Genomic DNA, 25416 nt, shown 5'->3' with positions numbered 1-25416 from the left:
TGTTAGTTTATCATCAACAAAATCATCTCTATGTAACAAAAATAAAAATCTATTCATGTTCTTTAAGTATTTTACAAAAATAAGAAATTTCGAAATAATACTGACTGACACAAATATTTTGACACAGTACAGACATCTGGATACATCTAAACGGACACAAATACACACACACACACACACACACAATGCAGTTCACAAATATTTGACCCCATAGAGAAAAACTAAATGGTGCAGTCTATCAGCGCATTAGTGAATATTTACGCTGTACAGATAAACACACATCAACATATTTAAACACACAACCTTGTGTTGTGGTCAAAATGTTCACTGCATCTGAAATTACATGTTCACATTAAACCAACTTACGCAACACTTCTTAATGCATGGGTGCAAAACTCAAACACAACTCTAGCTTCCCTATGTACATGTACAACTCGAACTTGATAACTTGAACTGTTAAGGTAGTAAGTTATTTATTTAAGTATATTCTAATTCCATTTTATATTCAAATTGTAAAATCTGAGACGTCCACATGACACGATCTAGTGGTTGGAAGAGCGAGATGTAACTCATAAAGAGACACTGAATTACTTATATGAACACATTCAGCCATAAACTACCCACCTGAGGTACATTTTATAACAGATTTAATTTATCTTGATAGTAAATGTAGTAGCTAAATACCACAATATACATATAGTGCAAAATCTTTTTTAATTTGTTCAAGGTTTACTCATCTTTATGGGAATAAGACTTCTGCAGTGCTGAGATCTCTTCATGAACCACAGATTGACTGTTTCTAAAATAATGGAGAATCTGCACAAAGAAAATAGAAATCTTTACCAAAGAGTGAAAAGGTGCTTGTCTGGGTTTTAACAACAGTCCAGAGACAAAGGATTCAGCGATCGAGAGAAGCATTCGAAAAATATTCCACTAAATCCCATGTCTGAAAGACGACATCCAATAGTAAGAGGAAAAATAAGCGCTAGTAAAACAAAATTGAATTAAATTAACAAGAAGCTACAGCAAAATGCAGTTAGAAGAAACATTCATTTACATTACATTTATGTTCATTTCATGAACTACAGATCAAATTATAAACTCAGTAACTCAGTTACTTAGAACATAAGAAAAAAATGGGGAAAGTTTAAAGTTTAAAGTCTTCCATCATGTTAACAGATTTGGACTGTAATGAATCTGGTTGTAGAAACGGTATAAGTGCTAAACATACCACATGCACACTAGAGGTCTACTTTAAAGCAACATACATTCTTTATATAAATCTCTCTATTCCCTATTATTACTACTCTACTCTATCATCTGTATAAGACCTGACATCCATCCACAGAGCTGATGTCTTGGAACAGAAATCCTAATTCACATGCTGACAGGAAGTGGAAAAACGGCAGCTTGTACCTTAATTTAGATGCTGCCAGTGTGGATAAATCGAATGTTTTATCCCTTTGAGAATTATATAAGGATTTTTTATGTATTAGTGTATAAACACCTCTGTTGGCACACACATTTTAAAAGGATTTGCTCTGTTTACTCAACAATACATGGATGAAAAAAGGCAAATGCATTGACGGAATATATTTTGTGTCATGAGTTTGATAAATTTACTAAACAGTCTTGATGACGTCACTTTGCCCCAAACTGCTGTAAATAACACACGGTCTTTACTGGATTATATGTAAATAAAGAAATCTTACTTTTCAGTGCAGTGGTGATACAGTAGTGAAGTGCACACGCCATCTAGTGGTGAATAATGCATTACATGCAATAAAGCTTGGATAATGTTGAAACATGTCATTTATAAAAGAAAGGAACAGTGGAACCTTCATATAAATGTAAAATTCTCATTCGACATATTTCATTTTTAAACATGAGGCAAGTTTCTCCTCAGTGCCACTTAATGTCCACACACAGGTACCTCATGTCCAACATGCAGTCTTAAACATTGACAGTCACTCTGAGCATTTTACATGGCTCAGTGACACCGTGGATTTTATCCCCAAAATTAAATTAGTTGTTCTCTCCTTCACTATGTACATATTCACCTCCACATCACATGTATACAAATAAGTCCTATATACCTGTGGAGACCTGCTGAGGGAGAGGAAAGTGTGTATCTTTACTGTACACTTCACAGTGAGAAACAAACATGAAAAGAAAAAATGATTAAAAGTGAGTTGTGTAAGGGTGATGTACTATGAATATATATATATATATATATATATATGGGTATTAGGCGCCACTTAAAGGGAAATAAGATTTCCCTTTCACCAGATTTCATGACTAGAGTCATAATATTGCATTGTCATCAGTATCAGGAATATGAAAAGACTGTGTAAGGAACTGTGTCTATTCTGAAAAAAGAACCACACAGACTGGAGGGAAATTGCATATTTTGTGGAGGAGGAAATGTTTGCTCGACTGCTTTGATCACGACATCTGTGACAGAGAGGTTATGTTGTTTGTAAAGAAACATTGAGATTGGTTCAAGATTTTGGATCCAGATGGAGAAAAATTCCAACAAGTACAGAATCGCCTTGCTGCTTATTTTCTAAAGAAAATGTTTTTCCCTTTATTCTCGTAATACGACTTTACTCTCATGATATCACAATTCTTGAAATCTCATTTTTTTCCCCATTTAAGTGGCCCAAATACTTGTAATTTACATAGGAGCAGGATATGATTCATTTCATCCTCCTGCTTTTCTTGGTCTATGTTTATCACTCATAATGCAATGTTCCTATGCTGCATTTTAAGGCTTCTTGATAAACCAGTGTCTCTAAATCTGTTAGATCCTCTGAGGAAGGTGCACTTCCTTGTTACAGTGACAAATAAAGTCTTTGCAGAATCCTAGGATCCATCACTGGTGAACCACCAAGCCTGCTGCAGTGTTTGACTGTATGTTCGCTCACACACTCGTGCCTTTTTCCCCGAGTTTGCTGACTCTGAGCACAAACCTCCGGGTGCTCTGCCGGTATCGTGGTTGTGTGAAGTAGAACAGAATTGGGTCCAGAAAGCTGTTCATGCTGGCGAACGGCCTGGTGCTCTTGTAGATGATTGAGAACATGTTCCTGGTCTCGCAAGGCGCATTGGGCAGGGTGCGTATCACCAGGTACATGGTCTTGGTGAGGTGAAACGGCAGGAAGCTTATGCAGAAAACCACCGCCACCAAGATGATCATCCTCACCGCCTTGTCCCGCTTCTCTGCACTCGCCATGGAGACACCCTGGTAGGACACTGGGCGACAAAGGATGTGGGCCATCCGGCAGTAGCACGCCATCACGCCCATGAAAGGCAACAAGAAGCCGAAGAAGGTCAGAGCCATGCCGTAAGGATAGTAGGCCACTGAGAGCTTCGGCGGGCTTAAGTCGTAACACACTGTGCGGTTGCGCTGGATTCCCGTCTCGGCGAAGTAAAACGTAGGTGCGCACAGGATGGCAACAACCAGCCAAACCCCTCCGCAGATGCACCACGTCATCTTGCGACTGCCCCGCTTGTGCCACATCGCCAAAGGATGGCAGATGCCCACGTAGCGCTGCACGCTGATGCAGGTGAGGAAGAGGATGCTGCCATGTAGATTACTACAAGAGTAAAATGGAAAAGAATAAATCAGATTGTTTAAATCTGATCAAACTGCTCGACCAAGTTTTCTAATTCAACTGGAAAGGTCAAAATAAGCAGTACTCTGAACACTCAGCTGTGTATAGAGATAATTAGCCAACATTGGTTTAAATGATCTCACCTGTAGAACTGAAACCTGACCAGCTTACAGGCAAACTCCCCAAAAGGCCAGTAGTCATGGCTGCCGTAGTTGTAGATGAGTAGAGGAAGTGACATCACATACAGAAAGTCGGCTATGGCCAGGTTGAGCATGTAGATGTTGTTCTTGGAAAGATTGGGCCTCGTCCTCCATATCTTCAGTATGACAGCGGAGTTGAGAGGGAGGCCGAGCAGGAGAACAAGCGTGTACACGGCAGGGAGCAGAATACGTTTAAAATCTTCCTTATAGGTGCAGCGAAGGATTCCGATCCCACTTAAGTTGCCGATGCTGGTGTTGAAGCTGGCCGCTGTGTAGGGGTCTGTGGGGAGTATGCTGGTGGAAAAGATGTCCAAGGAGAAGGTTTTGGAGATGAGCGTTTCCGTAGAGAGGGAGGCGACAGGATGGGGCATCTTCACATTCTGGAACAGAGACAGGGAGAGAGAAAGGCAGGTTATTATTAATATAATGTAGTATAATGTAATACAATACAATATATCCATCTGTCGATTATCCATACCACCTTTGAGGGGGCCAATTTGGTAATATAATATAATATAATATAATATAATATAATATAATGATAGAAGATATTCCCATTGAAAATCTAATACTGGATTAAATGGATGTTTAAGTGCTGACGAAGATAGAAAGAGAAACAAAAACTTTCCACAAGAGGGCACAAGAGATAAATATTTGTTTGATTCACACCTCACACCTCACACCTTTACATCTCATAAATCACAATGAAGCCATCACCTTAAGGCAAACACTGGATTGTATCCACATTTTTATCCCCTCAACTAACTGCTCAGTTACTTACTGTTTGTAATGGTGCAGCTTTAATGCTTCAGAGTGGGGGTATCCCCGTTTCGTCAAAATGCAATGATTTGTGACTCTCAAGTAGAGAGCAGCTGGTATTTCTGGCCATAATTTTTATAAAGCCATTAGACCTGGTTACATCTTTACACCTCATGTCATGATGGAAGCAAAATCCCAGTAAAGTAAAATCTGAATATGCAAAAACACCTGCAGCTATCTTCTTGCTGTGAGGTAACAATGCTAACGACCCCCTGCAGCCCTCATATTGAGTCTTTGAGATGTCATGGTGAAGTCATACTCATGTATTTTAACCTGTACCTATAACTCTACGAAATACCTCATTACTTTATCACCTGCAAACACTGTGTATTCACCAGTAGCAGTTGCTAGAAACACCGCACCTAAATAAATAGTAACAGCTGATAAAATAAGAGCCAGCCCATTAGATAATATTCATTTTATCCTTCCATCATTTCTAATAAACAGTAGAATCTGGACAGCTGCATGTTTTGCAATGAAAACCGCTGCAGACTGTCTGGACTCCCACTCCCAACACACAGCGTCTGGAACACACTGCTACACACAATCTTAATTACTGCTCCCACCACCAACATCAATCATATCCACTTCTTACATGGAAGCATGTTGGCCAGTGAGCGATTTGCTTTGAACCACTTCCTCCGCAGCCTTGTGACTCATGGAATTTCACAACTAAAAACCAAGATCTGTGTGTGTGTGTGGGGGGGGGGGGGTATGAGTGTGTGCACATGTAGTGTCTCGTGCAGCTGCTTCAAAAAGAGTAGTTGTGTGTTTTTGTTTTTTCAGAAACATTTTTGCTGAGAACAGCAGTGACGCATTATTTCATAATTCCTGATAGAGTGGATGAAGGAGGGGAGCGGAGTGACATCGCTTCATAAAACATTTCACTACAGTAAACCAGTGAGCACAGAAGATTAACAGAGAGAAGTGCTCGGCTTTATTTACTGATGACTCACTTATATTTACATGTTGGCGCACCTTTCCTGGTTTAACAATAATCATAAGATAAACTTTCTGCGCAATCTTAAATCCCCATGATGTCACCACACTCAAATAATTAATCTTTGTGAAGTCTGAGTAACTCCATAAATCACAGCGTGCGTCAAAATTGCTTATCTCTTTGTGATGGTGAGGGAATAGTGACAGAAGGTGAGCTGCTGCATGTTTAGGCCTGTATGCAGCAGACTCGCCAACTTCCAGGTAGGTAGTGTGATGTGAGCAATACAGCCTGACAGATGGGGTTTTTTGAGGACATATGCTGATATTGATATTTTAAAAAATTCTGATACCGATATTTTGGCTGATATATATATATTTAAAAAACTGGCAATGATTCCTAAGATGACATTATCGAACCCAGACAAACAAATGTCATTGAGGCTTGATATTTTACAGTTAAAACAGGATAAATATCTTGAATAAAACAAAACATAATTACAACTAAATATAGATGAATATCAACCATATAACCATAAATGTAATTTATTTTTGTATTGTTATTATTATTATTGGTTATTGGTTAATTGGAGACTCTAAATTGACCGTAGGTGTGAATGTGAGTGTGAATGGCTGTTTGTCTCTGATACGCTGGCGACCTGTCCAGGGCGTACCCCGCCTCTTGGCCAATGGCTGGGATTGGCTCCAGCCCCCTGCAGCCCTCTCAGGATTAGCAGTACAGATAATGGATGGATGGATATCGGCAAACAGACGGCGATATCAATATGTCTGAGAAAGGCTCATGTCCTACCTACCAATAAATGGGCCGGGCTCAAGAGAACAGCATCACCGTCTTTATTGTTAAAACTCAGACCCTGACAATCCTTAAGCTACAGCAGAGCTTTTGTCACTTTGAGCTTGTTGGAATTGAACAGCTAAACTTAAACAGGTCACTGCTAAAGAGTCTCCTGTTTCCAACAATACAAATACACCCGACATGCCCTTCAGCAGGTTTGGCGTCATCACAGAAAATGAATATGTTGCACTTAAACATACTTCATCAGTTTGAAAATACTACTTGACTTTGGACATTTACAGGTAAATTTGTAATTTGGATGCAATTTTAAATATCTACCAGAGGAAAACATAAACACCTCAGACTGTGTGTGTTTGTTGTCTGTGGTGTCTGATCTTAGTTTAATAAAAGTCCAATAGGTAAACACAATAATGCACAAATACATAATAAAAAAAGGCAAGGAAATGATTCATTAGGAAATCACAACTTTTCATTTTGCCAGATTTATGTCACAAGAATCAACACCAGATTGTCAGAAATTTGAGGTAGAATTGTTTCCAGTGCTCATTATTGTTGCCTTGGCTCCATTATTTAAAAAGTCCACTGTAGAAGGATCTATTCTTTTTTTACCAAGACAACTCAAATACCTGTGATGTTTCTGAAATGACACGATAATGCATAAGTACAAATACATTTTTGCTCCTACAAAACTAAGGCAAAGAATGTTAAAAGGAAAAAGATTAAAATGAAAGACACATGTTCCTCAGTGTAGTTATAGTCTTGACTATTTTTAGATGAGATTCTAAGTAAGAATATTGTGTGTGTGTGTGTGTGTAAAGAAGTCATTTCAAGCCACATGTTTACTCCATCCTGACACCGAAGCCAAACACGTAATTAAGTTATTGCTCGCTGACCTTTGCAGGAGTTGATGTGTCATTAAGGGTGTGAACGAGTCATTATTACTTTTGCTCGATGACTGGGTGCAGCTTTCCCTGCTCACATGGTTTGGTTTTTTTGGCAGTTTGTCCTGAAATGTGTCCAAACATCTGCTCTCAAGACTCATTGGCTTCACTTTTGGGGAGCTGTCATGTCGTCCATCTTTGTAGTTTATATACAGTCTGTGGTTAGACCTGTTAGATTTAGTATGTGTTGTGTTAAGTTGTTATGCGTTGGTGCTAAAGTGCTACACAGAGCTGGAGAGGACATGTTGATTTTGGGCAGTTCAAGATCATTTTTACTCTCAGTTCAGTAATGCTTTGCCAATATTAACTTATAATAGTTTACCATATGGGAAATTGATAATTCACTGCTATATAATAATTGACTCATTCATCTTTATGCCCAGGAGTAGGAGGCGCTACTGTTTATATAAACAGAATTGGAGTTTTTGTCTATCAATGAAAGTACAGTGGCTGTCTGGGGCCAAAAATGTAAATGCAAGGAAGAGCTAAAATTGCCTGGAAAGCCATTTATTCATTAACCTGATGAAAGACAACTCTTCTTTGATTCTGTAGAAGTCATTGGTGAAAATCCTCTCACCCTTTAAAAGCACTGTACTATATATGTCTGCAGTCAAAAGTATACTGGAGAATGCGGGCATCGATCCCGCTACCTCTCGCATGCTAAGCGAGCGCTCTACCATTTGAGCTAATTCCCCTGCCCACTGTTAAGTATATTGGACATGGATTTGGCATGACCTATACTGCAGTCAGCCACCAGAGGGCGATTGATGTGCTTTGGCTTCACTTTTGGAGTCTGTCATGTCGTCCATCTTTCATACAGTCTGTAGTTAGACCCATTAGTTTTAGTGTGTTGTGTTAAGTTTTTGTGGGTTGGTGATATAGTGCTACACAGAGCTGAGTATGAAGCGCCACTGTTTATATAAACAAAAATTAGATTTTTTTTGTCTGTCCATGAAAGTACAGTGGCTGTCTGGGGCCCAAAATGTAAATGCAAGAAAGATCTGATATTATACTTTACATTGTCTGGAAAGACAGACAGCCATTTATTAATTAACGTGATGAAAGACAACTCTTCTTTGATGCTGTATTCTCTTTTATATCTGTAGAAATCATAGGTAGAAATCCTCTCACCCTTTAAAAGCACTGTACTATATACTGTATGTCTGCAGTCAAAAGACTACCTGGAGAATGCGGGCATCGATCCCGCTACTTCTCGCATGCTAAGCGAGCGCTCTACCATTTGAGCTAATTCCCCTGCTTCCTACTCTCTGCAAAAAACAGTTCATCAAATGTCACACTGCAGGAGACACCTATGTCCCATGTCCACGTGCCACCCACTGTCCATTAAGTACAGTGGCTGTCTCCTCCCTGTATAAAATGTAAATGCAAGGAAGAGCAGATAGTAAACGTTACATTGTCTGAAAAGACACAGAGAGAGAGAGAGAGAGAGCCATTTAATCATTAACATGATGAAGGACGACACCTTTCCTTCATACGGTTTTCAGTAGAAAATCATAGATAGGAATCCAAGCACTGTAATATATATGTCTGCAGTCAAAAGACTACCTGGAGAATGCGGGCATCGATCCCGCTACCTCTCGCATGCTAAGCGAGCGCTCTACCATTTGAGCTAATTCCCCTGCCCCCTGCTGTCCAAAAAAACACCACATGACATGTCTTGCTGCAGGAGTCTACACCCACAGTCCTGCAGTTGGAATAATGTTACACTCCCCCTGCCCTTTGGTTTATCTCTCTCTCTCTATCTCTCTCTGTCTCTCTCTCACACACACATACACACACACACACAAACAAACAAACAAGCTGCTGCATATTTCTAGCCTCAGACTGGAAGGCAGGGCTGTATGATTATTTATAATCCATGACTGCAGGAATGGGACTGCAGCTCAGGACAAATATAGGACATGAACTACTGAGCATAACAGACACCACATGTTTAAATGATTATTCAGCATTTGGATATGGTGACATCATGAACCACAGTCACTGTCAGTGTAAATTATTAAATTAATTAAAGGTAAAAATCTTGGCTTATTGCAATATATGTTACCCTCCCAGCACCAAATACACCTACTGTAGACAGTAGAGTTGGTGGAGACCAAAACAGTGTTAAACCAATGGACAGAAAAAGTGAAGTGTTTGAGTCCACAAAACACTTCTGGAGTCTCAGGGGTAAACTTTATTAGAGCAGAATCCAATACAATTGAAGTCAATAGTGAGTCCTTCTTCAGATGTAATAAAACAACAGAAAAACCATAACATGCCTCCATACTGCTCCTGTGGTTTCATTTAAGTGTCTGCAAGCCCGACATTCAAATTCAAAACGAGGTCATTTACAAAAAGTAAAAGTCCACCAGAACTGGCTAAGCTAGCGGACTTAGCATTTCCGACGGCTTAATTCCGCATCGCTGTACTGAAAGGTAAGAACACGGAACTGATGGGGGATGCATTTTTTTTCAGTTGTTGTTATTGATGTTTACTGAAGGACAGATGCCAACACTGCTGTGTTAAAATAGATTCCTGAATCTTGGCATGCTATCTAAGATTGCCAAGTGTGGCAATATCCTGGTTTGTTTGGTTCAGTGTAAGTGCTCCTCTTAACAGCAATATGGCAGAATCTCGATATAAAGGAGCCTCTGTAATATACATAGATGTAAACAGAGGAGCGTCAGCTAAATGAAATGTAATAATAATAATGAGGAGGGATGCTGCTATGTTGAGGACAGAAAGCCGGAAAACCATTCATTGCTAATTATTATCCCATATCTGATCTGCACTGTCCCAGGGCACACTAATCAATGATTCATGTGCACTGCTCCTCACCCTCTGGCCTTCTGCAGAAATACAGCACAAAAATGTGCACTGACTCACACAGACAGGCTAACACAACTGTATACATACTCTAAGGAATTGTGTTTTTAGATTTTTTTTTTTTTTTTTTTAAGGCACACAAAATGAGCAGGAAGGAAACTAAAATCAGTATCTGACAAACACACCATAAAAAGAAAATATATGATTTCATTGCCCAGCAAAGACAGAACACACACACACACACACACACACACACACACACACACACACACACACACACACACACACACACACACACACACACACACACACACACACACACACACACACACAGACAGCAAATATCAAAGCTCTTTGTCTTGATTAAAAAATAAAACATGTATCTAATTATCTTAGCTAATGTGCTGCAGGCTAATGCAAGTCTATGAGTCACGAGGAAAGGCACTTACAGGCCATTACACAGGAGACATTGTAAATTAATCAGCTGAAGCAGAAATAGAAACAATGATAACGAGTGAGTCTGGTGTTCATAATTAGCACACTGTTTACCATATGAACAGAAAGAGAAAAAAAAATTGGTTGTTGCATGAAAGCCAAAAGCAAAAAGTCAGGCATGCTGATAAACGACTTGGAGAACAACACATATACCATGCAAGCAGCACAAGCATTTAAGCTAAAACATGTCTGTTGTACTCACTGATCAATTTTGACAGAAGATGTCCAAAAGCTTTAAAAACATGGGAATTACTTCCCCTACTGTGGTAAAACAAACTAAATGTTAATCCAGTAACTTCTAGTCCACTGTACAGATAGACAGGAATTCCCTCATGGGGTAACATCGATCACACACAAGGCTGCAGGTGACAGTAGGCTGCACTCCGCTCGTAATAATTTGCCAAGCGTTGTGGACAAAAAGGTGAGGATGAATATTGCTGTAAGGATTTGGGGCGAGGACTTTATGTGGTGTGTTGCGAGCTCAGGCTGTGACTCTTTGTCAGCTGGTTTCCAAACACAGGGGAAGTGAATGCAGCTCTGATGAAACAAGTCAAACACAGACAGACAGGACAGTGGAGCATTGGTCAATGAAACTTCGATAATACACCACAAGGTTCCTTACTTCATTCAGCCAGGACTCATGTTCATGTTCACTGGTTTCTTTCTGAGTAAGAGGATGGAGGGGACCTTTTTGACTTCATATTTTTTGCAATAACCTCTCAGCTAGAGATTTTCATAGTTCCAATCTGACACAAAATTATGCTGTGATAGTGGAAACATGCAGATTTACGACTTATTTCTTTTATCAAGTAATTTTAAGGGGATTTTATTTGCCTGATTTCCGACCAATGTGGAATCTAGTCTGATTATCAAGATAAAGTTTCAGCCTTTATTCGACACACAGAACTGGTGGCTGGCTGCAGTACAGGTCATATCACATCCTCCATGTTGGTAGGTGGGACATGGAGATCAAAGCTGCATGTCCTTTGCAAGGAACAGTGGGCAGGGGAATTAGCTCAAATGGTAGAGCGCTCGCTTAGCATGCGAGAGGTAGCGGGATCGATGCCCGCATTCTCCAGTAGGTTTTTAACTGTGGACTACGGTGGCCAAGAAAGCTCAACGCATTCAGAATCAAGAGATCAATTTGACATGACAAATGCGCTGGAAGAAGTCACAGCACAAGCACAGTTGAGTTTGTTCTTCTATTTTTTTCCTTGATTTGCAGGGCGTTGAGCTTTCTTGGCCACCGTAGTCCACAGTCAAAAACCTACTGGAGAATGCGGGCATCGATCCCGCTACTTCTCACATGCTAAGCGAGCGCTCTACCATTTGAGCTAATTCCCCTGACCATTCTTTGTAAAGGACATGCAAATATCATGTCCATGTCCCACCTACTAACATGGAGGACGTGAGATTACCTGTACTGCAGCCAGCCACCAGTTCTGTGAACTGTCTAATTAAGGCTTAAACTTTATCTTGATAATCAGACTAGAATTCACACTGGTCGAAAACCAGGCAAATAAAATCCCCCAAAATTACTTGATAAAAGAAATAAGTTGTAAATCTGCATGTTTCCACTATCACAGCATAATTTTGTGTCAGATTGGAACGGTGGATATATCTCTAGCTACTGAGAGGTTATTGCAAAAAATATAAAGTAAAAAAAGCGTTGAGCTCTCTTTGCCACCGTACTGGACAAATATAGTACAGTGATAGGATGTTTACCTATGATTTCTACAGATGTACCAATGAAAACAGTATGAAAGAATAGTGTCGTCTTTCATCACGTTAATGATTAAATGACTCTCTCTCTCTCTTTCCAGACAATGTAAAGTGTAAGACCTGCTCTTCCTTGCATTTACATTTTGGGGCCCAGGCAGTAGACAGCTACTGTACTATGCAGCTGCTTGTTCGTGTGTGTGTGTATGTGTGTGAGATACGCCTAAGTGCAGGGGGAGTGTAACATTACTCCTGCTGCAGGACTGTGGGTGTAGACTCCTGCAGCATGACATGTCATTTTGTGTTTTTGTGGACAGCAGAGGGCAGGGGAATTAGCTCAAATGGTAGAGCGCTCGCTTAGCATGCGAGAAGTAGCGGGATCGATGCCCGCATTCTCCAGGTAGTCTTTTGACTGCAGACATACAGTATATAGTACAGTGCTTTTAAAGGGTGAAAGGATTTCTAACTGTGATTTCTACAGATATAAAAGTGAAAACAGCATCAAAGAAGAGTCGTCTTGCATCACGTTAATTCTGTCTGTCTTTCCAGACAATTTAAAGTATAATATCAGATCTTCCTTGCATTTACATTTTGGGCCTCAAACACCCACTGTACTTTCATGGACAGACAAAAAAACAATTTTTTGTTAATATAAACAGTAGCGCCTCCTACTCAGCTCTGTGTAGCACAATAGCACCAATCCACAACAACTTAACACAACACACTAAATCTAACATGTCTAACTACAGACTGTATGAAAGATGGACGACATGATAGCCTCCAAATGTGAAGCCAAAGCACCTCAATCGCCGTCTGGTGGCTGACTGCAGTATAGGTCATGTCGATAACATGTCTTATGTATTAAACAGAGGGCAGGGGAATTAGCTCAAATGGTAGAGCGCTCGCTTAGCATGCGAGAGGTAGCGGGATCGATGCCCGCATTCTCCAGGTAGTCTTTTGACTGCAGACATATATAGTACAGTGCTTTTAAAGGGTGAGAGGATTTCTACCTATGATTTCTACAGATATAAAAGTGGAGACAGCATCAAAGAAGAGTCGTCTTTCATCACGTTAATTAATAAATGGCTGTCTGTCTTTCCAGGCAATGTAAAGTATATTATCAGATCTTTCCTACATTTACATTTTCGGCCCCAGACACCCACTGTACTTTCATGGCCCGAAAAATGTAAGCCTCCTACTACAGCACTACTACTACAGCGCATAAAAATGTGTCCACAATTATTATATAGCATATATTATCCATTTCCCAATTCAAAACTATTATAAGTTAATATTGGCAAAGCATCACTGAAGATGTTTAAAGAGTTAAAAATTATCTTGAACTGCCAAAAATCAACATGTCCTCTCCAGCTCTGTACTTTAGCACCAACGCACAACAACTTAACACAACACACTAAATCTAACAGGTCTAACTACAGACTGTATGTAAAGATGGACGACATGACAGCTCCCCAAAAGTGAAGCCAAAGCATGTCCTATGAACTAAACAATGGGCAGGGGAATTAGCTCAAATGGTAGAGCGCTCGCTTAGCATGCGAGAGGTAGCGGGATCGATGCCCGCATTCTCCAGTAGACTTTTGACTGCAGAAACATATAGTACAGGGTTTTTTAAGATTGAGAGGATTTCTACAGATAGAAAAGTGGAGACAGCATCAAAGCAGAGTCGTCTTTCATCACAGTAATGAATGGAATTGGATGAACGACATGACAGCTCCCCAAAAGTGAAGCCACGGCATCTAAATCGCCACCTGGTGGCTAGCTGCAGTATACGTCAAAAGTCCTGCCTCCTCTTACCAAACTATAGCCATTTTAGGAATTTCTTATCACACACACCATGTATCTTCGAGTGTTAATTTATCCAGTAAGTTTGGTTTTAATTAGTTATTTAATGTCGTAAAAAAAACTTGGTAAAACCTCATGATTGACAGCTGAGTCTGACTAAGATTGGTTCAGAATGTGTCTGAATGTGTCTGATGAGTTGCTGAAACAGCTTGAAACACACCTTTCATCAGTTAAATAAAAGTAATGAAAGGCTTAACAGAGGGGTAAGTATCAGTCAGCATGTGCCCTGTGGTGGCTGTCGTCATGGGTTTGTGGTGCAGAGGACATGTGAATGCAGCTCGGGTGAAAACAGTGTCAGTAAAGAGGCAGGTCGAAAAGAAAAGCAAAGTCTTCCCTGACTGACTCCCCCAATGCATCTCTGACAATCTCTGAGATTTATACAGTATTTTTAAGCACTGTTTATGTCTCTAAACCAGTGGTTCGTTAGTCTGCTCCCAGTCAGACAAACAAAACACGAACTCTGCCTGGCAGAAAGGAATCTTCTAAGGAAACACAGTAATTGGGCCAAAAGTCCCATGGCCAGTGTGCCAGCTCTTTACACATGACAGCAGATGTAAACCAATCTGGGTTATTACCACAGTGATGGGACAACTTTTTAACTTAAGACCATAAGACCATAAGGGACTTAAGACCATAAGTTGTGAAAAACATGACATATGGATTTGTGTAAGATGAGCATGTTGCTAAAATCTTTCTTCGGCATTTTCCACTGGTGTAAGGGCATACATTTTGTATGTAATGATACATTAACAGAAATGTTCATTAATCAATTGTTAGAGTCATTTTTTCAAGCATTCAAGGGATAGTCCACCGAAAAATGAAAATTCACTCATTAACTACTCACCACTATGCCAATGGAGGGGTGGTGTCCACAAAACACTTTAGAAGTTTCATGGGTAAACAGTGTTTAGCCCAGGTGACCTCTTCTTCAGACGTAATAAAGCAGAAAAAACATAAAATGCCTCCTTACTGCTCTAGTGGTGTCATCCAAGTATCTGCAAGCCCCGACATTCATATTGGACTTGAACGGGTCATTTACACCATGTTTTTAGCCTAAATGTCCTCTACCAGAAGTAGCGAAGCTAGCGGACATAGCCACACGATGGTGTGCCCGAGGGTTATTGAACGCACCTCGTAGGAAGATCTCAGAGGTACCCTAATTTCTTTGAATTACTTTCATTGCAACGTTCTGCAAAGCCTTACACCTCTTTCTGCAAGATTCGCACAAACACACCCATCATTTCAGAGGTATTGACACCTGATATGTGCATTGCGCAATTAAAACCCTAGTGCCCTGAGGCAGGCTACACTTCCTCTTGCATCTTGACAACAGCACGTGGGCTCTGGTTGTTTCACCACCCTGACTAGAAGAACATGTTCCCTGAGGTTTCTGCTTTATTTGGATGCACTGAAAAAATCTCCAAACCAAAAGTAAAATAACTTGTTTTCAACTGCACACAAGGGCATAACTTTCGGTGGAAAATTGGAAGGGTGAGGTCAAATGGCATATATAGTATGTCATACATGCTAGATAATACCAACTAGCTAGTAGCCAAAGTGGCTACGATAAAATACGGTTGCAATGCGTTATTATTTAGTATTTGCATCAAATTACACTGAATCAAGAAAACCAACCATTTTCTCATGCTTTATAACAGTCAATAGTTCTCATTAGCCGTTTTAGACACAAACACACCCACATCTTGTTATAGAGGGGTGGTGCAGCAGGCAGAGGCAGGATGTACCATATTCATTCTGCTGCAGGGATTACGTGTTTTTATTTACAGGGAAATAACACTGGTGTTATGTGCTCACGGTGAATCCTGCGGACGATCTCCTGTATTCTTACACCGGCTCATTCAGACATTATCCAGAGCATTTACTAGGGGGCTGGCTTGAGAAATTACGAAGAAAGTCTGGAGCCTCTCAATCGGACAGTTGCATTCTCACATACAGCCTCTCTAGAGACAGCCAGGAGATTATCCGGAGTTAAGTGCACGTCTAGAAGCAGCTATACAGTGTTACGATAATTCAGGAGGGTAACAACTCCATCATACCCCCCGTAACATGAGTGCACACATGTCAAATCTTCCTCCACCACAACACACAGATGTTTGTGGGATTATTTCAGTCCCAGATGTTGTGTATTTGCTTTATTCCGTTTCTTTATAAAACTTTTCTTGGATGTGTAATATTTCAATGCATGTAAGAGGATTGCAGGTGTTTTGAAAACTATGATAACACGTATAGCTGACATGATAAGAGTGGTGCCCAGTGAATACATCATGTGTGTCCTACATGTCCCACAATCCTTCAGGGTTTAGTAAGAAACAGGCAAGAACCTGTAAAAAGATGAAAACAAACTTACCCTGAATGTCATAAACTTCAATGGCAACATCAACAAGTTGGCGTCGCAGCCATGGCAGACTCGTCCTCCTCACTCTCCTCCACACACACACACACACACACACACACACACTCAGACACACAGAAACACACCAGTCCAGACCCGCGAGGAGTCAAACAACAACACTGAAGGAATCTCACGCGAACGCGGTTTGATATCACAAACACGAGTGTGTGTGTGTTTTTTAAAAAATCCCGGAACTATTCTACCTGCTGTGATGCGGCTCCGGTGGCTGCACGCGCTCTGCTCCCACTGGAGCTGCAGCGGCGTAACCGGACAACGGCTGCTGCCACGCACGCGCAATGAGTCCTCTGCACCGCACACATGTCGCTTTTGTCAAACGTGATTGTGTCACATGTCAGCACACTTTGTTATTCATTTGAAGGGAGAAAGCTTTCAGTTGTGTCACACCAGTGTTTCTGACTGGCTGAGAAGCAGGTGTAGTGTAGTACGGGCTCAAACCATGGCCGGATTATCAGACAATAGACCCCTGCGGGCACAATCATGTGAGAGGCCCCCACCACCCCCGACATGCATGGGAGCAACTGGGGCTACATCCACACCGCTATGTTTTCATTTGAAAACTATCTCTTTCCACATGAGTATTTCAGCTCCATATCAGTTTTAATCCCTGTCCATTCTAACACGCCTGTAAACGCATATCACGTGACCACTCATGTACTCTCGGAATGCAGCATTTAGATGTAAATGGCTTGAATAATAGCTCATTTCCTAGGCTAGTGCCAGACGTTCTCTTCCAGAAGAGGCTCATGTGATAGGAGCCACCTCAGAGCTCAGGGCTCGGCCCTCGGAATGACCTCACAGCCGAATAACCCGAGTTGATAGCATTCTAGTTGCGAAGGAACAATGTTTACATTAGCCAACTAGCCATTGTTTGCAAAAACAGTTCATAATAATGCATTACGTGGTATTTCATGCACACTAACAACGTAGTAAAATAGTAATTGGACAATCCTATGACTATGATAAAACTACAGCTTTCACTACTGTTGTTATACGGAGGGGCCATCTTGGATATCAAAGTCCGGGATGGTGAGGTTCCTCCGACCTTCCGAAATGAGGTGGTGTTCCAGTTACAACTTCCAGCTCGCGGGTCGGAAATTCCAAGGGTCATCATCTTTTTGCAACCGGTGAAGTCACCCTCTGCTGGTCATTCAAAATAATACACAACACAATACACGTTAGAATACAGGCACTTCCACAATGGCTTCACTTTCCGACCTAGGAGTTTATATCCAATTTAATAAACAGTTCATGGTGGGGGCAGTGATAGACTGACCTCTCGGCCAATATTTTCCAGAATTGGCTCCAGCCCCTGTATAATGAACATCAAAATCCCAAAGACACAAACTCAGTGACGTCAGTGTTGTCTGCAGTTTCCGGTGATAACACAAATAATATTTTCTGGCAGAGGAACATGTCAAGCTTCTGTGTATTGACCCTGTGTGGGTGGGCTGAAAGCCTGCACCAACACAGAGTCCTCCGCTAATGATGTCATGTGCTAAATGTGAGTATCACCGCTATGATCCTCACCATGGTCCAACATCTTGGAGTCTGATAAATATTTGTTTGCAGCTCATGAAATTAAACACAAATTGGCAACAACTGGTAAACAAGACAAAGCAACAGAATCAGACTCCATGTGTCACTACATCTGTTGTCTGGATTTTATGGGACTTTTATTATGCTCTTATTTGATTTGGCAATATTTGTGTTTCCTGCTCTGGGTCCGGTTTCCATCAGAACACATCTGATAAGCTGCGGCCATAAAACAGAGTTTCTCTCATTTTGGAAAAATAATTCCGAGATGTGGCCGAGTACAAACTGCAGTCAGTGACCTTAAAATTTGTATTTGGCCTAAAGTGCATTTATAAAACCTATTATTATAGACAAAAAAAACGATATCCTTATATATTTATATACATGAAAGCTCTGTTTATGGATTCAAATCTGTACAATCATCAGGAAATAACTATTGTTTACATAGATGACTGGCTGATTGATTTAGCTTTATAAGTTTGGCCATTCGATCGATAGATGGATACTATTACATATTATATATTGATTCCAAAGTAAATGTAGGTATCCAGTAGCTTCAAACACACATACAGGGCAAGAAGAGCATTTAAGAAATATGGTGGTGAAAGGGAAGAGTAAAAGGCTGGTTATCAAATTACTAGTCATATATAAAGAAATACTAAATTGAAGTGAGTAAAATGTAACCTAACAGCAGAACCAAACATATTGTGCATAGGTTAAAGTGTGCATTTAAGGAGGCAGTGCAAGTAGTCAACACATTGGCAGTTGTTATACCAAAAAATACGTAACTTAAGTGAACATGAAAACATGCCTATAGGAGCAAAAACAAAAATAATGTGCACAGTGGCTAATGTAGCCAGTGACATTAGCCACATCCAAACACATGACGAAGAACTGTCAACCACTCTTATGGAAACCTACAACAGAGGCTATAGTTGTGTTTTGGATCCTGGGCAGGAGATTAGGAGACTAAGAAAACAGTTATTATAACTATTATTCCATGTCTGTGTTTTCACACTCTTACTTTTCGTCCTCAGTGTTGTGGCTGGTGAGTCATGACTGCACAGAGATCAGCATATTGACTTTCTTTTGTGACTTTGAGCTCACAATGAACCCAACCTTTATATAATAACTTAACTGATGGGCCAAAACCCAATGTTAGTAATGATAGAGGTGACTCTTCTTCCTTGACTCTCCTCAATATTTTCTTTATGACTCACTGAGTGTGAATGATTGATTTGAGCCGACTTCACTCTCTGCAGCCGTCCAGTCCAAAGTGTGTATGCGAGCTGAGCCACTATGAATGCTGAACAGAAAATGATTCTTATTGAACTGCAGTAAATCTCACTGGTGCTTTGTTAACCTTTGACCATACACAATATTTTGCACAGGTTAGAAAGTGATCATAAAATTTTATTCAGGAGGTTTGAAATATTAATATAATACATAAAAAAAGAGCAAGTGGATGAATCTAATTTCTTCATGTCACTGAGAACATTTATATACTAAAGACGGTGTGGCCACTCAAGATGATTACATTTCTAAATCCCCAGTGAGATCACACAGTTGACAAACATCCAGCAGAACTCTTTTTCTGAATTGGTTCATTAATCATGTTGAAACAGAGACGTGTCCAGACTGGGAGGTGTGCAGAGATTTTTCCCCAGAAACGCGTCACTCGGAGCTTACTCAGAGTATTTCATCATGATCGTGGGGTATAGTGCAAGAGTCTCTCTGATCCACACAGACACCTCCTCCCTTATTTGCGCCGTGTTCTGCAACAGCACAGCTCAGGAAAGATCGAACTTTACAAAGATGTCCTTAAATGCTGCAGAGTCTATAAATGGCTTGTTCAGTGGAAGTAGTGTTTCTCAAAGTTGTTGTGGTGCATTTCAGGGAGGAAAGTACTGAATATTCTGTCTCTGCCTTCACGGTTTTGTCCTCTCACACTGTTTTGATTAGATGACGCCATGAACAAATATTTGATTATGCATTGCTTACCACTAGACTCATCTTAATGACTGCAATGTGACAGTTTCACAGGAATTTATTCCAGCGATCGAGAGCCAAACCAAACAGTTGCCGTGTGTTTTTCCACAAAACTACTTTCCCTGCAAACAGACGAGCCTGAGGTCCACGTCTCGCACTGGAGCTCTCTTCAACTCTTAATCGCAGACTTTGAAGTGCGTGACAGCCATTTGGTGTTACAAACCTATCTGGTTATTCTGGATAACGTTTCATTAGCTGTCACGTCAAATTTTAATCCCCTGTGAGAACTGACTCATGTCTAAACTAATTGTGGTTGATGTGGTTAGTTTGACCAGTTTTTAATTAATCAAAGAATGTTTGAAACTCTCAGATGACCCCAATAGACACGGCGGCCATTGTACTCTAACATCCCGCTCACGGAGGGAGGCTCAACTGCTGTTATGAACAGAATAATGTTGCACTGCTGTGATCCAGGTTTATAAATCTTATAAACTGTTTTCTTTTCACAGGTGCCTAAAGCTGGGCATAGACTGTGTGACTCTAAGAAATGTTGTTCAATTCCACATCTAACTGTAAATCGTCCAAGATGTAAAGTCAAAGCTTATGATTTATGTGCTCACACTGTACGGTCGGACACAACCCGAAGTTCTCACACTGAACGGTCGGACACGACCCGACTTCTCACACTGAACAGTCGGACACGACCCGACTTCTCACACTGAAGGGTGTGAGAAGTCTATAGTCAATATACAGTAGTCAATACTGCTCCATTGGCCCAGCTATGAACCAGTGTTTTTGTGAAAGAGGAAGACAAAGTCTTAGTACACAAATGTATAAAAAAAGAGGCATCGGCATAGTGAAGAAAGTATGCTGTGGCTAGTTTATTGTAAATTGATCCTAATCTCCAATCCGATTAATGTACTTTATTTACTTATTTTATTTCTTGCTGTGCAATTGCTTCCAGCCATAAACCACATTTCCTACTTTTTTGTTTTGCCATTTCACACAGACACAGTGAGGGAAAATGTGCAGATTTTGATGGAACCAACTTGTGACTATGCTTCAACTGGGCCAGAGCCTGACGACAGCCGATCAATATTTCTGACATGGAAGAAATTCATCCGACTGTCCGACGAGTGGTCGCGAGCACCTGATCTCTCCAGGCTCCCCCAGTGCACTGCAGCACAGGGAAGCTGGAAGATCGGCTTACACGATCACTAACAGACAATGAATAGCTGATGTTAACATTCAACCACTGTCTACACAAGGGCTGTTTTTGTATTGAAATATCAATGCTATCATGGACATATTAAGTAAGTAAAATGTACTGGACGAAATCAAGCTAGCAATGAAATGCTAACTGTCGCTGTCTTTTCACCTGAACTCAGAAGTATTCTGGTTTAATAACTTTATATCACATTCAGATCACAGGAGCAAATATCTATTTAACTTGATTCCAGTGCATTTTACTTCCTGGCTTAAATATTTCTGTCTCAGTGGTTCACTGACATTTTCACTGACATACTATCGTAAATAAAATGTATAATTCCCACATAAAAAAATTAAGTGTTGTTAGCAAAGAAGTGGCTGAAGGCAAATGTAAGCTGATGTCTAATGGTAGCTAATGAGCTATCGAAAATGTCTTAACCTTGAAACATGGTCCCATGTCGCTCCAGATTTGAACTTTCCACTGTTTTTAGTTTTTCTGTCTCATTCTTGTATTTTTAAAAAGCAGGTTTTCAGTTCTTTTAAATATCAGGTGTGAATCCTGCATGTGTGGCTTATTATTAGAGATAGGAAGCAAAACACTGAGCCAGTGGCAGCATAGTGTAAAATAAGTGGAAACAGTGTGTGTCAAATGCTTATAGAACACAACAGCATTTCAATAGAGCATAAAAACAATTCATTACTAATTTATCAAAGCAGCTTTTATATCCTGCCCTTAAAAAGAAGTCAATACTGTGATCAGAATACTAATCCTACTTGGACAAGTGGTAACATGTTGCCATGTGATCTGTCCTGACAGATCCCATTGGAGGATGAAGGAAGTCATTAGTTAGTAATGGACCACTTAAGTCATGTTTGTAAACTCTCATTACCTATACTGTTTCCATGGTTTCCACTCTATGCACTTATTGGTCAAATTAAATACCTACTATGCGTTTTTACATATTTATAATCTACTTTTGTATGTTCTATTGTTTTATAAATAATAGCCTTTTTTGTTGGACTTGATACAAAGGGGGAAGATGAGGAAAAAAACACTTCCGAACAGCGAAAGGTTTGTGAAGACAACGTGTGATTCAAACCTGTGAGATTGTAATTTTACGTAATTTCACAATATCTTAAAATGCATTTTCAAAACATTTGTTAATAAATTCCATATTCACACACAAGTTGGTTTATATTACACATGAAGAAATGTGACATATTAAAAACCTACAATCACTACGAGCCATTCAGACATTGCTTGCACTGCACATTAGGATAAAGATACTGTAGGAGGATGTGTGCTTGGTGGGGCATTGTCCATTAGAGGTGTCTCTGTCTGTGTGTGCGCGCGTCTGTATGAGTGATGGTTGCTGTTGCTCAACCCAGTCGGATGTCTGTCGATGGATCCAGAGAGAAGTGAAAGAGTGAACGTTCTTTTTGACGTCAGCCACGAAGGAAATAATTCGCCCACGTTCATCTATTTGCAAATTGAACATTTCAGCCACTAACCTTCAGCCAGTGTTTGTGTCCTCACACCATCCGGTTCTTGAAAGGGAGCAGAGAGCTGGAAAGACTGCAGTAATTGATTTTAGCTTCCAGCGAATTGGACGAAATAAAACCGGTATCTGCGTCAACTTTACAGAAATCGTTACACAAGCTTCACATCAGTAACATGCATGCAGATAAATATTGTTTTTGAACTTAAGGAGTTTACATCACAAGGAAACATAGGAATGGTATCAATTCTGAAATAAGGACAAAAGACAATCTTCCTTTTATAGGAAAATTTTAATAGTTATTCAATGTTCTACATTTTACAGTAAATATACAATTACAAACTTGGCTTAGTTATAGTACTAAGATCACTAACTGATCTTAAAAAAAAAAACCCTCAACAACAAAAAAACATTAAAAAAAAAAGAAAAAAAATTAAAAACAGATTTACACTTCATATCACAAGCCTGACGCAGGTCCTTCACTCTGGACCAAATAGCTAACATACAATTCACTTCTCTCAACGCTGAACAGACGTTGGGCTTCAGTTTCGAACACAACCTTACGGTAACAGATATACCATAGCATGTGCAAACTGGGTACCAAACTAAAACTTCCAAAGATGGGGTTGTTCCTAATACTCGATCCAGGGCGGATACAAGTATGTTTCGGTTTTTTTGTTTTTTTTTGGAAGACAAGGAATTTCCACTTTTTGCATCACATTTAGTGTCAAATTAAACTTGAAACTGACAAATCAAAATGAAAAAAAGCTGCAGCAGAACATCAACGACATTTAAGAGCCTACTATTCACTGAGATAGTAGTGTTTTAATTTATACTGATGGGAAAAGAGAGAAAAACTAAGACTTAGCAACTGCAAGGCAAAAAAAAGAAAAACAGAGGGAAGGTGGAAGTAAAGTAGAGTTGTAAATGTTTCTGGATGCGTTTCCACCATCAAGGTGAAGAAGCGCAACATATAAACAGACTGAAAAAAAGAGTATTCCGCTTCAAAAATTACCACCTTTAATGTTTGGAAATGAGAGAAGTAAAACAATTTTTAAAAAAAGAAAGAAAAAAGGACCTGCGATTAAGACAACTTTGCAATTCCCCCCCTAAAACACACCAGAGTGTTTTCAATTGTTTTCACTTAAGTGCAAATTAAAACTTAAGAGGCGAGGAATGGAGTGAAATAAGGAAGCTGTTTCACCACCCAGGAAAAACAGAGCCTGCTGATTAGGGAGACACTTACAAATTCTACTCTCCCAGAATGCTCTGCGGGGTCTGCCTCTCTACTGAGCCGCCATATTAAAACAGTGTTACAGTTTTTAAAGAGCGTTGGTCCACAGCCTAGGAAAGAAAACCCCTCTCTTATTATTAACTCAAACAAAATTTACTTCTCCTGTAAGAAAGACAAATAAAAATGTATTTGGCTTCTGTTGTCGTCCAAAATGGCATTTCTGAGAAGAAAAAAAAAACATTTAACTCGGATAAGTCCAACCTCTAAATAAAGAATCTCAATGTGACACCAAATTGGGAATTTTAAATGACTGAAAAATCATTTCCTTTATCATTCTGGCTCAAAGCCTCAAACTATGGTGATGCCACTTCTAGACTTTGTCACCAGTGACACCTAGTGTTAAAAAAGGCTCAGTGGAATATCACGCATGCCATAAGTACAGTAGATTATCACCAGTAAGAACAGCAATTTAACGACCATTGTATAATTCGGTATAACTGTTATTTAGTTGGGGGTGGTGAGGGTTGCAAAGGTCGGACTGAGACGCACAGAGAGGCCAGAAACATGAGAGCAGAGGGCTGAAGGAAAAGAAGGGAGGGAGCAGAACAGATTATCACATTGTGCATCCCTGAATGTGGCAAAAATGAAATGAGTGTTTGACGGGATGCAAAATGGCCTCTGAACAGGAGTTTGTGGCACAAAGTGGAAACAAGAGAGTAAGAAACAGAAAAGTGAGACTGGCAATATGCATCAACGACAATGTGAGAAACAGGAAGAGCGACAGGAAAACACATTCACAGGAAGCAGGACATAAGGACTCAGACTTAACCAGTTTACTGAGGAGAAGAAACTAATATTAACTGAACAATAGTTGGTGAAATATGGCACAGAACAAAGGGCATGGAGGCTGAGGGTTTCTGAGACAACGTTCGATTCATCTTTGTAGTGGCAAAACAGAAACGGACAGCGAGGAATGGTTACCCTTTTTTCACCCAGCCAAAAATAATACAATCCATTTCTGTTCTGTCGTTCATCCTTACTTCCTTAAAGTCTGAAAATCCAGGCAACAATCGTAAAAATGTGGGAATCTCAACAAGGCCTAACTTTATTTACAGACCTTGGGTTAAATAGCTGAGATTTTGAGAATTTATAGTTGTATTATTACGAGAATAAAGTTGTAATATTACAAAAATAAAGTCCTAATTTTAGGTTATGTGTCATGTTAGAGGGGGAATATCAGAAGATCAGCCTGTTTTGTACTTTCTCAAGAAGCAATGAGATTCGT

The 25416-nt window shown here is 40.0% G+C and overlaps 1 protein-coding gene and 7 non-coding genes across 11 annotated transcripts; 4 read left to right on the top strand and 4 right to left on the bottom strand.

The window, feature by feature from the left end:
* Window positions 1-2707: 2707 nt before the first annotated feature.
* On the bottom strand, window positions 2708-16981 carry LOC117773391 (P2Y purinoceptor 3). Of its 4 annotated transcripts, XM_034605271.1 has the most exons (4): window positions 16709-16952; window positions 16602-16678; window positions 3758-4194; window positions 2708-3596 (listed from the first exon to the last, which is right to left on the bottom strand). In XM_034605271.1, exons 2-4 carry the CDS (start codon window positions 16629-16631, stop codon window positions 2924-2926), a joined length of 1140 nt encoding a protein of 379 aa, XP_034461162.1. In that variant the 5' UTR covers window positions 16632-16678; window positions 16709-16952; the 3' UTR covers window positions 2708-2923. The 4 variants fall into 4 exon arrangements, with proteins under 4 accessions (XP_034461162.1, XP_034461160.1, XP_034461161.1 ...); XM_034605269.1 differs by lacking the exon at window positions 16602-16678 and having other exon boundaries at window positions 16850-16981; XM_034605270.1 differs by having other exon boundaries at window positions 16602-16951.
* On the bottom strand, window positions 7950-8022 carry trnaa-agc. Its single transcript has one exon. It is a non-coding gene; the product is annotated as a tRNA-Ala (tRNA).
* trnaa-agc lies at window positions 8510-8582 on the bottom strand. Its single transcript has one exon. It is a non-coding gene; the product is annotated as a tRNA-Ala (tRNA).
* trnaa-agc lies at window positions 8895-8967 on the bottom strand. Its single transcript has one exon. It is a non-coding gene; the product is annotated as a tRNA-Ala (tRNA).
* trnaa-agc lies at window positions 11657-11729 on the top strand. The gene has a single exon. It is a non-coding gene; the product is annotated as a tRNA-Ala (tRNA).
* On the top strand, window positions 12697-12769 carry trnaa-agc. The gene has a single exon. It is a non-coding gene; the product is annotated as a tRNA-Ala (tRNA).
* On the top strand, window positions 13246-13318 carry trnaa-agc. The gene has a single exon. It is a non-coding gene; the product is annotated as a tRNA-Ala (tRNA).
* On the top strand, window positions 13888-13960 carry trnaa-agc. The gene has a single exon. It is a non-coding gene; the product is annotated as a tRNA-Ala (tRNA).
* Window positions 16982-25416: the final 8435 nt, after the last annotated feature.

The sequence above is a fragment of the Hippoglossus hippoglossus genome, chromosome 13 (assembly GCF_009819705.1).
Source record: "Hippoglossus hippoglossus isolate fHipHip1 chromosome 13, fHipHip1.pri, whole genome shotgun sequence".
Taxonomy (NCBI): Eukaryota; Metazoa; Chordata; class Actinopteri; order Pleuronectiformes; family Pleuronectidae; genus Hippoglossus; species Hippoglossus hippoglossus.
The sequence above is the reverse complement of the archived record's forward strand: the minus strand, read 5'-3'. Positions and strand labels throughout refer to the sequence as shown.

Bases quoted from the DNA above. Each gene is read 5' to 3' on its own strand.
- LOC117773391 (XM_034605269.1), bottom strand. From the start codon at position 16,966: ATGTGTGCGGTGCAGAGGACTCATTGCGCGTGCGTGGCAGCAGCCGTT. The intron at 4,195-16,849 runs GTAGAATAGTTC...TCTCTGTTCCAG, and splicing joins CCGGAGCCGCATCACAGCAG to AATGTGAAGATGCCCCATCC. The intron at 3,597-3,757 runs GTGAGATCATTT...TTACTCTTGTAG, and splicing joins GTCAGGTTTCAGTTCTACAG to TAATCTACATGGCAGCATCC.